This window comes from Brachyistius frenatus, unplaced genomic scaffold (assembly GCF_029030835.1).
Source record: "Brachyistius frenatus isolate BFR_SWC_R1_liver_20210118 unplaced genomic scaffold, ASM2903083v1 Contig_205, whole genome shotgun sequence".
Lineage (NCBI taxonomy): Eukaryota > Metazoa > Chordata > Actinopteri > Embiotocidae > Brachyistius > Brachyistius frenatus.
The window spans coordinates 646,210-661,248 of record NW_027210804.1 but is presented as its reverse complement, the minus strand read 5'-3'; the positions used below and the strand labels follow the sequence as shown (position 1 = coordinate 661,248).

Below are 15,039 nucleotides of genomic sequence, written 5' to 3'. Positions count from 1 at the left end.
TATAGTATGACGTTTTTCTGAGGCCCAACAAATTTAAAATATTTAAACTGTAGTATGTTGTCTAAAATATGAAGAAAAAGTCATACCATAGTATGTCATCGAAACAGTCGTACTTTAGAATTACGTTTTCATCGACACAAAAATCACCAAAAAGTCACACTATAGCATGCCATTTTTTTTCGGCCAAATTTTTTTTTAAATACTTAAGACTTTAGTATGTCGTCTAAAATATGAAGAATAAGTCATGCCATAGTACAATAAAAGGTGCCTCAGATCATACACGACAAACCAAGACCAAAATTTGGTCAAACCAAAAAATGCCCAAAAATAGTGCCTTGGATCTCGATAGAGTCAATTCATTGCTGGTTTTGGTATTTTCATGGAATTTTTTGGATTTCACAAAAATATACAAAATCACGTTACCCTTCGATATCTCAGTACTCCTAGAAGAGAAATATATTAAGAACTGCGGTTTTGCTGCATCACTGTGTTATTTCTTAATCTTGTGTTTAACAACCGCTTTATGTTCCAGAAACTGACTGATGATGAGGGTGTGTGCACCACTGCTTCTCTGCTGGACCTGTTTAGAACTCCAAAAATGAGAAAACATACTTTAATCCTCATGTTCAACTGGTAAGACTCGCTAGAAATCCCAAATACAACTAAGCCGAGCCTACACGCAGAAGAGACATTAAATCTTGGCGTTTGTACTCTGCAGGTTCACCAGCGCTGTGGTTTATCAGGGCCTCATCATGCGAGTGGGGATAACGGGAGGAAATGTCTACATCGACTTCCTCATCTCCGGCCTGGTCGAGTTCCCCGCCGCCTTCCTCATCCTCCTCACCATCGAGCGCATCGGCCGGCGCCTCCCCTTCGCCGCCGCCAACATCGTGGCCGGAGCTTCCTGCGTTACCGCGGCCTTCATTCCTGACAGTGAGTTTTAATCGTTGGTTGAGACACGGAAAAGAACATAAAAAAACTGTTGATGCTGCATTTCCATCCACTTTAGGCATGTTCTGGTTCAAGACGGTTGTGGCCTGTATCGGTCGGTTGGGGATCACCATGGCCTTCGAGATGGTGGTGTTTGTTAACACCGAGCTCTACCCGACATTCGTCAGGTAAAGACCAGAGTGACGTATATATAAAAAAATGTACTACCCAGAAAACTTCTTTATGACTCTACTAAAGCCAAATGGAAGCAGGTTTACTTTGAGATTATTGCCAACACACAGAGTACGTTGAAACGCGTTACAACTCACGTTAAACTGTCAAACATTTTTACCGCATACAGGAACCTGGGAGTGTCTGTTTGTTCCAGTCTGTGTGATATCGGAGGCATCGTGTCTCCCTTCCTGCTCTACAGACTGGCCGCCATTTGGTTGGAGCTGCCACTCATCATCTTCGGTAAATTTTTCAACTTTTAACGATTGGCTCCTAATATTGGTTGCATCTCTACTATTATGTTCAAGAAGGCCGCTATGCAAATGTCTCTTATGTAACAGATATATAAACTCCCAAAAACTCTCGTAGGCTGATTATTTGTCATAATCAGACGTGTAAATATGTAACGGTACTTAACTACAACAACTCACATGGATTTCACAAGAGTCACAGGCTCCTGAGGCCAGTTACTGCTACTCTGCTAAGCTAGGCTAGTTAGATTTGTAAAGCTGAAAAAAAAAGAGTAGTTTGAAGGCTTTTAGCAAAACTGTGTGACAGGGACATGGGTTTTGAAAATTTCAATTTCATGCCTCTAAAGGCTGATTCTCAGTTATTGTCACAGATCATAGACAGAAGGCTGTCCAGATGCTGGTAGAAACAGTACAATTTTCAGTCATTAAAGGCAATAGCCCTAAAATAGGCCTACGTTGTTTTCATTTCTGACATAATTGACCATTGAGTTAGCCGAGAGCCATTTCAAGTTGTAATAATTTGCACATCCAAAAAAGTCAGCTCTAAGTATTTCATGAGGACGTTAATGCATTCAATATGTTTGTTCACATTTATGGGTACACAGTGTGTTTTTCTAAAAATATTTTTAGATCATTTTACAAATAATATTTTAGGTAAATCTACATATAAAAATAAAAACAATATGAGCTTCTTATTGGTTTCTGTTTTCTCTATGACTTTAGCTATACTTAGTTGTCATTAGCATTTATCTTCTACCTCGCAGCTAAGTAGATAAAGATTGTACGAGGATTCAGTTGTAATTAAAATTCTGTGGTTGTTTATAACACAAGAAAACATGCGTTACAACGGTACCCTAAAATCATATAAAGTGCACTGCTGTTTCTTTCCTTCACTAATCAATCAATAATTTGTTGATTTAAAAAAGTCGTATCCATCCAGTTACCCCTGGCAAAAGTAACGTCTTCAAATAGTTTACGCTGTCCAAAATCCAAACATTATTATGAAAATATTTGCTAAGCTCTTTGTATATTCATGGTTCAGGAGCCCTGGCGTTCATAGCTGGAGGTTTGGTATTGCTGCTGCCTGAAACAAGAGGAGCTCCTCTTCCTGACACCATCGATGATATCGAGGTCCCTGATTGGTAAGAATTTTCTCAGCTCTCAGTTAAAACACACTCAGGCACGAGTTTATAAAATACAAGAGAGAAATCATGGTATGAACATAGAAGGGGTTTAAATGACATTTGCCTCCACAGCTTCAGTTTTCTGTTGGGATAATATATATACGGGTGGTTTTATGAATATTTATGAGAATTTATTGTAGTTACGCCCACGATTAGGTACACCTAAACCTAAACAACTGGAGTCTCATACAACAGTCCTTCAGTAAATTCAACCTTCATGAAGGTTATAATGTTCAACCTTAATTAAAACCATTGCAAAAAGGTGGGTGATTCAACCGATCATTTTAAAGGATGCTGCATTATATTAACTTGTTCTTTTGTCCGTATTTTATATCAACGAGGGTAAATAACTCTACTCCCTCAGTGTGTACTTTCTCCCATTATCTATAACGTATATACTGTTAATGCATTAAATTTTGTATTTGATGATTCTTCAAGCTTCAAGTTTACTTTTGTAGTTATTTAGACTAAATATCTGAATTAAGTGCCGATTTCAGACACACAGGTACAGAAAATGATCTAAGCAAAAGTCAGCTGAACTCTATTTAATGCATTTTTATTTTGATGCCTTATCCACAGGTTTAACAGCAGAATACACTTCATATCCAGTTAAAATTTGTTTTTCTTTTCTTCAGGAAAAAGGAGAATCGACAAATGAAGAAACTTTTAAAAATGGATCCGACAAACAAGGAAACAACTGTGTGATTATCTTATATTTTTACTCACTCAGCTTAAAAACAAGGAAGTAGTTGTTGTTGTTTTTTTACGCATTTTCTATAAAGTGTAATTTCCCAGTTTCCTTCGTATTGCGTTTTTTTTTCCCAGCTCTTAAAGAAAACAGACCTTTACATCCTAAAACCGTGGATATACCGTGCTTAATCTATTTCAATTATAATTAAATGAAACAATAACATCAGATAAAAACCGGCCTGCAAACCTGAGTCCGAGCAGAACAGTTCATACATGTTTAAAACATCTTCAAAAAAAGCCCTACGATGATGAGTTACTTCCAGCGACTGGTGACATTTGCAGGTTAATTAGCTTTGATGGTTCTTTCTATCCAGTCGACAAACTTCGAGGTTCGAGCGTAAACGCCGGGTTTCATGGCGTTGGCGCATCCCAAACCCCATGACGTCACGCCCTGCAGGACATACCTGTTTTGGGCATAACACACCAGAGGGCCGCCGCTGTCACCCTGCAGAGAGAAAACACACATTATTTTAAAATTGTATTTATCGTTTTGATGCCAAAACTAGACTTAAAAAAAAGATCAAAGCAGGACATTTTCTCTAGAAGTGGTATCAAATTATAGATTCATTCCCTGAAAAGTTCCTAGAAAATGACTCAAACTTACAGATAGTATTAAAAAAACAACAACACTGTTATAAAAAAAATATAAAAAGAGACCGAGGCAGACGGCAATGCACAACACAAACACTACAGTACTTTATTTTTTGGGGACTTTTTCATACCTGACAGCTGTCTGTTCCTCCCTCGATATTTCCGGCACACATCTCGTGGCTTTTGACTCGGCCGTTCAGGTAGGACGGACGGTTGCAGATCTTGTTCTCGATCACGGGGAAACCAGCTTCCTTGAGGATGCCGTCACCTCCCGTACCTGCAACACGATAACTCCAATTACCCTCTTCATCGTAACAATACAATCATCACCACAGGATTTCGGAGATGTGCTGTAATGCAGCACCAGTGGGAAACACTCCCTGATTGTTTTCTATGTCACCCAGCTTACTGTTGAATTTTTAAAGCGTGCAGATGAGTTTAGGATTATTGTATATAATCAGTTAGAAAGCAACAAATGTGATGAATAAAGTTACTTTTGGCTTAAGACGATGAAAAAGTGTCTGATATTTAGTTTTACCAGTGGACAATGCTTTGTATTTTGCTAAATCAATAAAGAAATACCTAGAAAAATATCTAATACCAATTTTTGCAATTAAAAGTCTATACAGAGGTCTAAAGAGTAATTAGAGGTTTGTGTGTGGTTTTTTGTTTTTTTTAAACTTCACTCTCCAACTGGTCCTCACGAAGAGAGCCGACGCCCATGTGACTCACCTTGAGTCTCGCCCCAGCCGGTCACGTAGCACTCGGTTCCACTGGCAACGATGAAGTCCTTTTCAGGCAGACAAGCCGGCAGCACTTTGTCATTTATCAGCGCGGGTCTACAAACACAACAAACATACAAACATCAGTTTCAGGGATATTAGAAGAGAGCTGCAACTAGTTCAAGCAGTGGACAACAGTGATAAGCATAAATGTAAACATTCAGCACATTGTGGACAACAGCTCAGAATCGTCTATTTACAGCCATTTATAATATTATTAGTGCTGTTAGGAAAAGTAGACCTGTACTGACACTTCTAGTTTGAGCAGGGCGATGTCAGCTCCATTGGGTCCCAGCACCAGTTTCTCCAGTCTCCTGTCTTGTTTCGACGGCTCATTGGCTCTCTCTGTGTGGACACCCAGGACTACCGCATAGGACCCAGGACGCTTGGAACTGCAGCAAAAGACATTTATAAACACACACATATACACACACACACACACACACACACACACACACACACACACACACACACACACACACACACACACACACACACACACACACACACACACACACACACACACACACGCACGGCAGTTATCAAGTGTTTGTGTTGTTGGCAGGATGTATTTTTGAGATTGTGTTAATGAGCACTCTGCTCTGACCTCTCCAGACAATGTGCAGCAGTAAGAACCCACTGACGGTGAATCAGGGTTCCTCCACAGAAATGGATTCCGCTCCTGATAGAAAGAAAAATAGGCAGACAGAAGTGTATTTAATAAAAATAAATAAATAAATTTAAAAAAAACAGGTGAGTGTCAGATGTTTATTTATTTAAAGATGTATATATTTTGTATGTATTTTAAAGAGGGATACAAAAATACATTTAAAACATTAAGAAGCAACAAAAGCAAAATGTGAAAGGAAAACAAAAATAACATATTAGCTGTCTCTGATGTGTTATATTATTTTATATTGATTGTTTGCTTATGTTTATATGCAACTCCAACAACAACAACATTCTGTATTTGTTAAATGTGATGTCTTTGATGTCTTCTGTACTTTTGGTGCAAAAGTCGGACCCTTATTTTGACTGTACGCTTAATTTAATTTCTAAACGGTTTTACTATGAATTTGAAGACACTGGCTAACTGTTGGCTTCAGTAAAAACATAGTATTTTCCTTTGAAAACAAAATATTATATAATGCTTTATATCATATTTGACAAATGCAGAGAGTCATACGTTACTTATTGGTCTACTCACTGGGTCCTGAGGCTGATCTGCCAGGGCCACGAGTGAGGTTTAGACTCACAGCCGCCAACGATACGACCAAAACAGCGCTTCGGTTTGGTGACTGGCGTCCCACATTCCAGTCCAGCTACAGAGAAAGTTCACAGTTCTCACAAGAGCAGTGAAACAAAAGCATAGAGTTTGTTTGATTTCTTATCAGTCAACAAGACCAAGAGCATAAACGTTTTAGGAGACTAGGTTGATCGGATAGAATAGCAGGATTATTCCTCTGGGAATCATGAACATCTGAACCAAATTGTGCGGGGTGGTTAAATAGCACAAAATTCAGCCGTGCTCACATACCACAGTCCGGGATCTGGCAGTAGTCCCATTTCTTGTTCCTGTCGGTAGTGTAGCACCACGGTCCGTTCACGTCACTGTCTGGATTTCTGCAGCTCTGAAAGTAGAGATACACAAAGAATCAGAGAGCTAGAAAAGACAAAAAAATGTTATGTCCTTACGCGATCAAGTAGATGCACTCTTACATTACTGTCCAGACCCTTAGTGGGGTGAGTTTGTGGGGTGAAGCTGTTGTGTTGGTGAGGACTTTGAGCACTCCACGCCTGGCAAGTCACCCCCAGTATCGTGATGGAGGTCGGACCTCGGTACGTACTTCCACTTCCAATCTTACAGTCTGAGACGGCATCCGAGACACCAACAGGGTGAATGAAGGATCAAACAAATGCGACAGACAGACATGTAAAGTGTAGATTCACCTCTCTCTGCTGAGGTCTGGGTAGGCGCCGGGGATTTGGGAGGCTTGATGGTTGCTGCTCCTGCAGGATTGGTGGGGCATTTCTCCAAGTTGCAGTACTCCCAGCGGACTTTGGGGTCTGTGGTGTAACACCAGGGACTCCGGTCTCCGTCCGGGTTCCTGCACAGATTCCTTTTAAGGTCCCTGTTGAAAAAGAAGACCAGGAACTTCAGGAAAGATGTTTGCAGAAGCCCACTATAATATAAACCTAATCTGATGAGACTATTGATGAGGATGGCGTAATACTGAAGGTACAGCTACACACCAAAACAACAAGTGTTTTGTCTGTGAGTCTTAATAAAATAACTGGATAGATTGTACTTTCATATTTTTCAACTCGTGAAATTCCATGTTTTCCTGTGTTATACGACTCCCAAAAATACCTAGGTCTATGGTAAATCCATCTCACAGGCCCATTGTGCCCATTAATGGTTTCCTAACAGAAGCCTATCTTTCTTTGTGGTTTCACAGTGTGAAGTGTAGTAAAAAAAATAATGTTGATAAAATTTGACTTTCCGTTTTTGCACTTGTCAAAAAAGTCCACTATGGTGGAAATTCAGATTCTTTGAGGGCATAACTAATAAACTTGTTTGGTCATTTTACAAATCTGCTGTATAAAAAAAATCCATTAGCTGCCATTATTTCATGCTCACGCAGTGGGGAAGGTCCGTGGAGTTTTGTTATGGTTGTGAGGAGTCATGGAGCTCCAGTGTTGACATTTTTTCCCACTGATTGTCTCCGACGTTATGCCCCGATAACTGGACCCATTCCCCTCGTAGCAGTCTTCCTCATCTGGGGGGATCACTGGATCATCTGCAGCAAGAGACAGGAAGTATGTCAGATTATTCGTAATTAACTCCATCAACACTTAAAACTAGTTTTTTATTTGCTCATACAACAAATTATTTATTTTCCCTGTTCTTTATCCTTACTTTGCAGATTTTCTATTTCTTCAAAGTAAATGGTCAAATTACAGAATTCTGCTGAGCAAGTATTTAATACATCACTACTATGTTTTGCTGTTTTTAAAGTAGACCCCCTTGACTGGTGTTGTACCTCGTCCAGGTTCATCACCACAGCGCGGCACCCTGCAGTACTCCCAGCGAGTTTCAGAGTCAGTCGTGTAACACCAAGGCATCCTCTCATTGTCGGGGTTACGACAGTAGTTATTATCCAAGCTTCTGATTAAAAAAAAAAAAAAAAGAGAGAACACAATGATTATTACCAAAATATAAAGCCCATAAAGCCCTTCTTTTTTTTTTTACGTTTTCATTTTCGTCAGTGAGGGTCGACGTTGTTCCCAGGTTCGGCTCCTTACTTGCAGGGGTAGTTGTCTGGGGTGCGGTTGTGTTTATGTGGCGTCTGAACCGACCAGCTCTGGCACGTTTTGCCAGACTCGGTCACAGCAATTGTGCCTCGGTACGCTCCACCTTCACCGGTAACACAGGTCATCTCTGGGACGATGGTGGGAGGCTCAGACGCTTTGGACGGAACACAGGTTGGATTAGTTGTCGGGTAGAAAAAACAAGTCGAGCATATTCTCTCTTCATCTGTGGTTTCCATCTGTCTTTTTCAAATATTTTTCTTTCTACACTTGCAGTGCCCGTTCAAAATTGCCTGGTTGGCAGTATGATTGCCTGGCTTGTGGTATTGCTGTGTAGCTTGCAAGTGGACATTGGTGAAGACACGCTCGACTACGTCAGCTGCGATGCTCTTTGGAAATGCGGCTGTGTGGCGCGACTCCGCCCTCGTCACTGTACAGAGCGCCTGTCGCCTTTTTATTAAAGTTTATTCATTTCAAATGTGTCGCATGTCCAAATTGCACCAAATTTGGCCAGTGCACATCCTTGGGTCTCCAGCAATACAAGGACCAAGTTTTAAGCAGATTGGACGGACCGTTGTTGAGATATGCAAAGGACAAACATACATTTGTAAATTCATACAGACAAAGAGTCCTTGAATTATATATAGTTCTGTGCCTGATTCACAACGGTGGAAACCTTGGTAGGTTTTATGATATACATATTTTAAAAATGTGAGGACTTACTGCAGCGAGGTATGGAGCAGAAGTCCCATCGTTTGGACGGGCTGGTGGTGAAGCACCAGGGCCGGGGATCTCCATCTGGGTTCCTGCAGTAGTTCGCCTCAAGATATTTCTCTGGAAGACTGTAGAAAGCAGAAAAATAAGTATTTATACTTCGGTTCAGCGTCTCGAACATGTATTTTAATTCCAGGATAGGTTTAATAAACCTTATTAAATCCTGAAAGTTCAGTTTATGCAGTCTTACGCGCTGGGATTGTAGCCGTGGTTGTGAGGTTTCTGGGAGTCCCATCGTTGGCAAGTGAAGCCAGTTTCAGTGGTGGAGATTTTTCCTCTGTAGTCCTCTCCGCTGCAGTGTATACACTCCTCTGTAAAAGATCGGGCAAAGACACGTCACGCTATTTCCTCTGCTGTCTTGTCTCTATTATCTACAGCCACGCATTGTTTCTGTGCCTTGGCAATGGTACAAACACAGATAACTGAATCATACCAGTGCAGCTGGATATATTGCAATGCTCCCAGCGGATGCTGGGGTCAGTGGTGTAGCACCAGGGTCCTCCGCTGTCCCCATCGGGGTTTCTACAGAAGTTCGACTCCAGGTCTGCTCGAGGGTTGCTCTGCGGTGTGACGCTGTAGAAGACACATTGTTAAAAAAAATACCAAAAAAAAACCCACAAAGTAATATGTAAAATGAAATGACAATATGTAAATATATACTTGGGCCTGTGTGGGAATTTTGCTTCCCATCTCTGACACAGCTTTGCCGATTTTGTTTTGGTCTTTGTTCCTCTGTAATCTGTTCCTATTCCATTTACACACTCCAGGAGATACTCTAGACAAAACAAAACAAAACAATATTCACCAGAGGACTATATCACATTTCAATACATCAAATTTAGATGGCACGCTTGTTTAGCCATTCACTGTATAGCACACTGCTGAGTGCAATGCTGCAAATACTAAATGCTAAACAAATCAATCAGACAGTTCGTTGAAAGAATCCGTTTTTATCCCTAAAACTTGATTGACTGTGTTTGCAGACACAGTCCAAACATCATTTGATGATGTAATACGGGCTAAACATTAAACCACATTGCAAATAAAACAAACAAATATCATGTAAACGTAAACCAGAACGAAAAATGTATTGAAAAAAAAAAAAAGGACTTACCATTTTTTTCGTATAAAACTGCGCTGCTTCTGCGCAGGACAGACTCTGTTTTTGAGTTTGCCGCTGCTGTCCAACACTCTTGATCCTTTTCAACAAATAAGAAAGACCTGTGAAAATAAAGCCGATGTCAGGCTTTGATGTTGACATTGAGAAAAAGTGTGAAGTGTGAACCTACCTGCATGTGAAGGATGGTTCAGAGTTACATTTAGCGGCACAATCAGTCACAGTGTTGGCTGAATAGAGTCTTTTATTCAGCGAGATAATCCACGCCCCCTCAGTTTTGGAGTAGCCGTCCACGTCAGTGCCACCAACTGGAGTCAGAGACAAAAACATTCTTTTAAGGTCAAATACAAAACACGTGGAATAGAGTTTTCTGTATGAATTAAAGCCACTCTGGCTTAAATCTGGGTCTCAAGTTTTTTTTTTGTTTAATACATAAAGTAAAACAGCAGTAAATAGGTAATATAGTAAAGGAATCAACAAAGTATTAAGTTATTACAGAGAAAAATAATGTAACAAAAATGTACTTGTAACCATGTGTAACCACAGTTCTCTGAGTGAGGAGTCAGTAGAGAAAGCAGCTACTGACTGGGCATTAAATAGTTTAAACTATAATCTTAAAAGAAGAGATTAGTTTTCCTGCAAATTGGTATACATACACAAACATACATATGGATATTATACATACTATATATGGTTGGAAGGGGGATAATAAAATGTTTATATTCCTTTAACAGTTTAATCTGATCAGGCCTTTATTAGTGAATCAAACATTTTTGAAAAAGATGTTATTTGCCCCACAAAAAGACAATTTGCTGAATTATAGTCTTCAGGTTTAAAATCAGACTTCAACTGATGCACTACAATAATCTGTTGCTTTGATAATTCTACAAATATTAAATCTGTTCATAAAAAAATAAATAAATCCTGTTTCCGAGACACCAAAGGAATTGAGTAATAGTGAAGAATTGTGTCATCCAAATTTGTAACAGTTAAATAACGGTGTGCTGGGAAGTCGGCGTTTGCAACTGTAAGCTTTCCACTCACAGACGAATAACAGATATCAAGGACACAACACAGCAGAAAAACAATAAGTCACAGTATATTTACTGCTCTCAAACTGTAATTTACAAACAATATATTGTTTTAATTGGTTTTCTGGCATGGCGTTTTGAACTAACATTCAGCTTCTTAAGTATGTAAAACTGTGTATCATCTGCATAACAATACATTTATATTGTATCGTATGACTGTAGAATGAATTATTGGCATAAAAATAAAGAAAAAGAACACTGTAGGTACCAAGATTGAGCCCTGTGGTACACCATAGCTAATATATATGTTAGATTTTAGATCTCACAGGAGATGGTGCAATCAAAGAGAGAAGTTAAGGTTGTCAAAAGCACTCGAGACACCGTGGATTTGTTTGCTCCTATTAGCTTCCATTTGTTATTTCTATTGGTCCAGTGCATTTTGTCCAGACAGTCAAGGTTGCACTGACAATTTACGTCATCTGAATAAGAGGAACCAAAGTTGACCAGTCATTATGTTGTATTTTACTGATTTAGCCTTCAGCTAGCTTTATTAGCAAACCATCGTGATAAACAATGTAAATAAAGAAGCAAAAATTCCATTCCAGTGCATGAAATTACATCATGCACTGGACATCTAAGCCTGAATTTATCAAATTCCTTGTGTCAATAAAGTCCAGACTTCAGGTTTAGTTTTGAATAGATGACACGAGCTGAAGGCAATTTAATGATCTGAATCATAAAGTTAAATGAATCACATCAGCTACTTTTTTGTTAATTTTTAATCTGCGTCTTATATGGAGAGTCTACTAAATTGTTTTTTTTTTTTTTTTTTGCAGACGTGTCTCTTAATACATCCCGGCTGTGATTGAATGGTGAAACAGCAATGAAAGGGCCTTGAACAGTTTTGACACGGTGCTCTCACAATGAAGCTAAGCACACTCTTTCTCTCTTTTTATATACATTTTATATAAATTACACAATTTCAGATATATTCATCAGTATCAAACAAAGATGATATCTTACCGGTGCAGATCAAGGCTGCCAGGAGGAAAGCTGCTTTGTACAGGTCCATGTTGAGACCCTTAATACTAGCAGCTCATAGTCGACTAAAACACAGAGATACCTCCTGGTACACTATTGGGTTCCTTTTGGCATGTCAGGAGGACAAACAGTACAGCTCAATTATTAGTCAATCATTGGCCCGACAAGGACAGCAGAAGAGTAAGAGGTCAAAATTCTTGTTTAAGGGAGATTCTGTAACAAGAAAAAGTGTTTCGTTGTAATATCACAGTATTTCAGTCTTTATTATGTGTTGACTATAATTAAATATTTTTCTACTGTACCTGTGCTGTTTCATTCTTTCAGTCTTTATCTCTGCTGAGATGCATCGACAGGCTTCTTTGAGCTAGTTCACCTTCTTTAGTTTTACACCTACCACCTTTGATTAAGAGACTCCTCCAGGGCTCGACATCATGTGACCTTGTGTTTTCTTGTCAACATGCTAATTCTGTCTCTTTGTACACGTTCTATGTGGAGTTTAACATTTCATTAGTTATGGATAATGGGAGGCATCTATAATGATAATGTCTATCTACAGTATGTATGTGTCGATTGTATAATATTGTGGAGCGGATTTTCATTCTGCTGGTGAATATTATGTGAGCTAGATAAAAATTAGATCAATATCTATGGTTAATCTTCAGCTAAAAAAGGGACCAATGCCCTCAATTGCAAACATACGATTACAAAACAGCTTACTTTTGACTGTTCAGTGCACGACAGGAACAAAAAGCTAATGTTCAATTTTCAGTAAGTCACTATCTTTACAACAACACAAACAACCTACATTTTCAGGCTATTTTTTTGTCAAATTTTTTGAGTTATTTCATTATTAGAGACTTTGCGTTTATATAAAAATGTAGTAAAGAACATTATTAAATTGAACTTTTATGCTGCTTTATATTTTTACTGGATTAAATTTGAGAAAAACATATAGTACTTTTTACTCTACTACAATTATTTGACAACATTTGAGAAACATATGCTGTAATTATGTTATATAACAAGGTACAATACGAATTGTACCCAGTAGTAATTAATCTGTATTTTATGTATTTTTTAAGTTTTGAATATACATAACATACATTTTTAGTTCTTGTTGAAGGTGAAAGGAGGACTAGCAAAGAGAATTTCATTGTGTGGTGTAACAGCCTGTGAATTCTCTGGGCATAAATAAAGAATTTCTTATATATTTAAGAATTTGTATAAAAATTTACAGTAAAAGGAGCCACCAGTGCTTTTACTTTTAATTATTTAAATGCATTTTGCTTAAAACTTTAAACTCAGAACTTGTACTTATAATAGTGTATTTTTTTAATTATAGTATATATATATTTTGTTTTATTAAGGATTGAAGTACTTCTTCCACCAGTCTGAGTCTTTCTAATGTCGAACTTGTTTTTTGCGTGTACAGTTTGTTCTGTGCTTTTTTTGGGTTGGTTTGCTTCAACATTAAAACAACACATATTGGTTCAAATTAGAGTCCATGTAATACCCATTTGTGGCCTAAAGAGGATGCTGTTGATCCCCAACCTTGAGGAGCATTTACTCACCGAAAACAAATTCCCTCACCTCTCTCCAACTTCACCTGAGCCATGAATGGAAAAGAGGAGGATAATTCTGACAAAAGGCACCTCATTGTTGCTGCCCGTGAAAAGAAAGTGAGGACAAATGTATGAACTATTGAAGTTGATGGGGGTAGAGTCAAGGATAGCGAGTAAAATAGAGCCATTGATGGTGATATCCACAATTAAAAAAAAAACGTTCAGTGTTGGTGAATGACTCGTGCACAGCGGACCCATAATACTGAATTTGACTGATTCTGAAGGGGCAAATGGTTCAAGGGATTTAGGAGTACCTCTACAATTTCACAATGTTACAATTGTGAAAGCAAAATTGGGTTTTAGACTTACAATTGTTCCACCTTCTTCAAAGGTTGGCTGCTAACAATCTATTGAAAATAGATTGGATTTTATTAAAAGTACGCACACACACACACACACAAACAATGTCCCACGTGTACGACAGAGCTTGACATTGGCCTAAAACTTTCAAAGCATTTACATACTTGGCCTTCTTGGGAGGGTAAAACTATACAATCACAAACCAGACACCAAGGCGCTAGCTGCTACTTTACGATACTTTAAATGTAAAATTGCAAAATTAGCTTTTATTCTTATCAGTACGGTCAACGATTGTAATTCTCTTCTGTAGATTTAAAACATAGGAGAGACTTTAATTTGAAAAACTTTCTTTGTTGTGTTGCAGCTGTGCCTGTTAAATTACCTCACATCCCGTTTCAAACAGAAGGTGCATCTATTTGTGGAAGTTAAATATTTAACTCTGTGCAGGTTTTACATGTTAAAATCAAACTAGAAATGACACGTAGTACTCGGCTTGTGAAAATAGTTGTATATATCTTCCTGCCATGACGAGCTCTAAAAAGTGCCGACTATATCTCTCGGTCAGTCCGCCACTCTGGTCCAGACTGAAATATGTCATCAACTATTGGATGGATGGCCATTCAATTTTGATACACATAAATAATACCATGACTTTTCCATTAGTGCCACCCTGAGGATGACATTGTTGTTTTTTTCAGTAGCATGTCGTGACAATACATTGACTTTTTTCAATGAAACAAACCATTCAACTTCGCTTACGACCAAACCAGCAAAACTAAGCGGAGCAGTGGCTCATACTCGTTCTGATTGGAAAACCGACGATACTACGTCCCGCCCACCGAAAGCCGTAACCCGACTGGACCACAGGCATGTCAACCAAATAGACACACCCCCAAAAACACAGCTTTTGGAGGCAAATTACAAACAAATGACAAGCATTCGATATGTTTGATGTTGAATAAATGTCAGATTTTCAACTATAATGGACGGCTAATCAGCACTGAATTCATTTTAGTTGTTATAACAAACAAGAAATTTTCTAAGCCACCTACCAGTTTATTTTTAAAACATACATTCCCGACATGTAAAACTACACCCATCTATTAGCCAGGTTACGAGTCAA

At 38.6% G+C, this 15,039-nt stretch overlaps 2 protein-coding genes across 2 annotated transcripts; one reads left to right on the top strand and one right to left on the bottom strand.

Annotated features, from left to right (window-relative positions):
* Positions 1–402: 402 nt before the first annotated feature.
* LOC138633062 (solute carrier family 22 member 3-like) lies at positions 403–3,319 on the top strand. The gene is made up of 6 exons (XM_069719057.1): positions 403–633; positions 719–933; positions 1,010–1,118; positions 1,292–1,404; positions 2,455–2,554; positions 3,232–3,319. Exons 1-6 carry the CDS (start codon positions 524–526, stop codon positions 3,299–3,301), a joined length of 717 nt encoding a protein of 238 aa, XP_069575158.1. The 5' UTR covers positions 403–523; the 3' UTR covers positions 3,302–3,319.
* Positions 3,139–12,091, bottom strand: plg (plasminogen). The gene is made up of 19 exons (XM_069719055.1): positions 11,977–12,091; positions 10,095–10,230; positions 9,920–10,026; positions 9,466–9,580; positions 9,239–9,378; positions 8,996–9,116; positions 8,755–8,873; positions 8,026–8,188; positions 7,764–7,888; positions 7,361–7,520; positions 6,670–6,851; positions 6,439–6,587; positions 6,257–6,350; positions 5,927–6,041; positions 5,327–5,401; positions 4,971–5,111; positions 4,670–4,776; positions 4,069–4,214; positions 3,139–3,791 (listed from the first exon to the last, which is right to left on the bottom strand). Exons 1-19 carry the CDS (start codon positions 12,023–12,025, stop codon positions 3,630–3,632), a joined length of 2,406 nt encoding a protein of 801 aa, XP_069575156.1. The 5' UTR covers positions 12,026–12,091; the 3' UTR covers positions 3,139–3,629.
* Between the last annotated feature and the right edge of the window lie 2,948 nt (positions 12,092–15,039).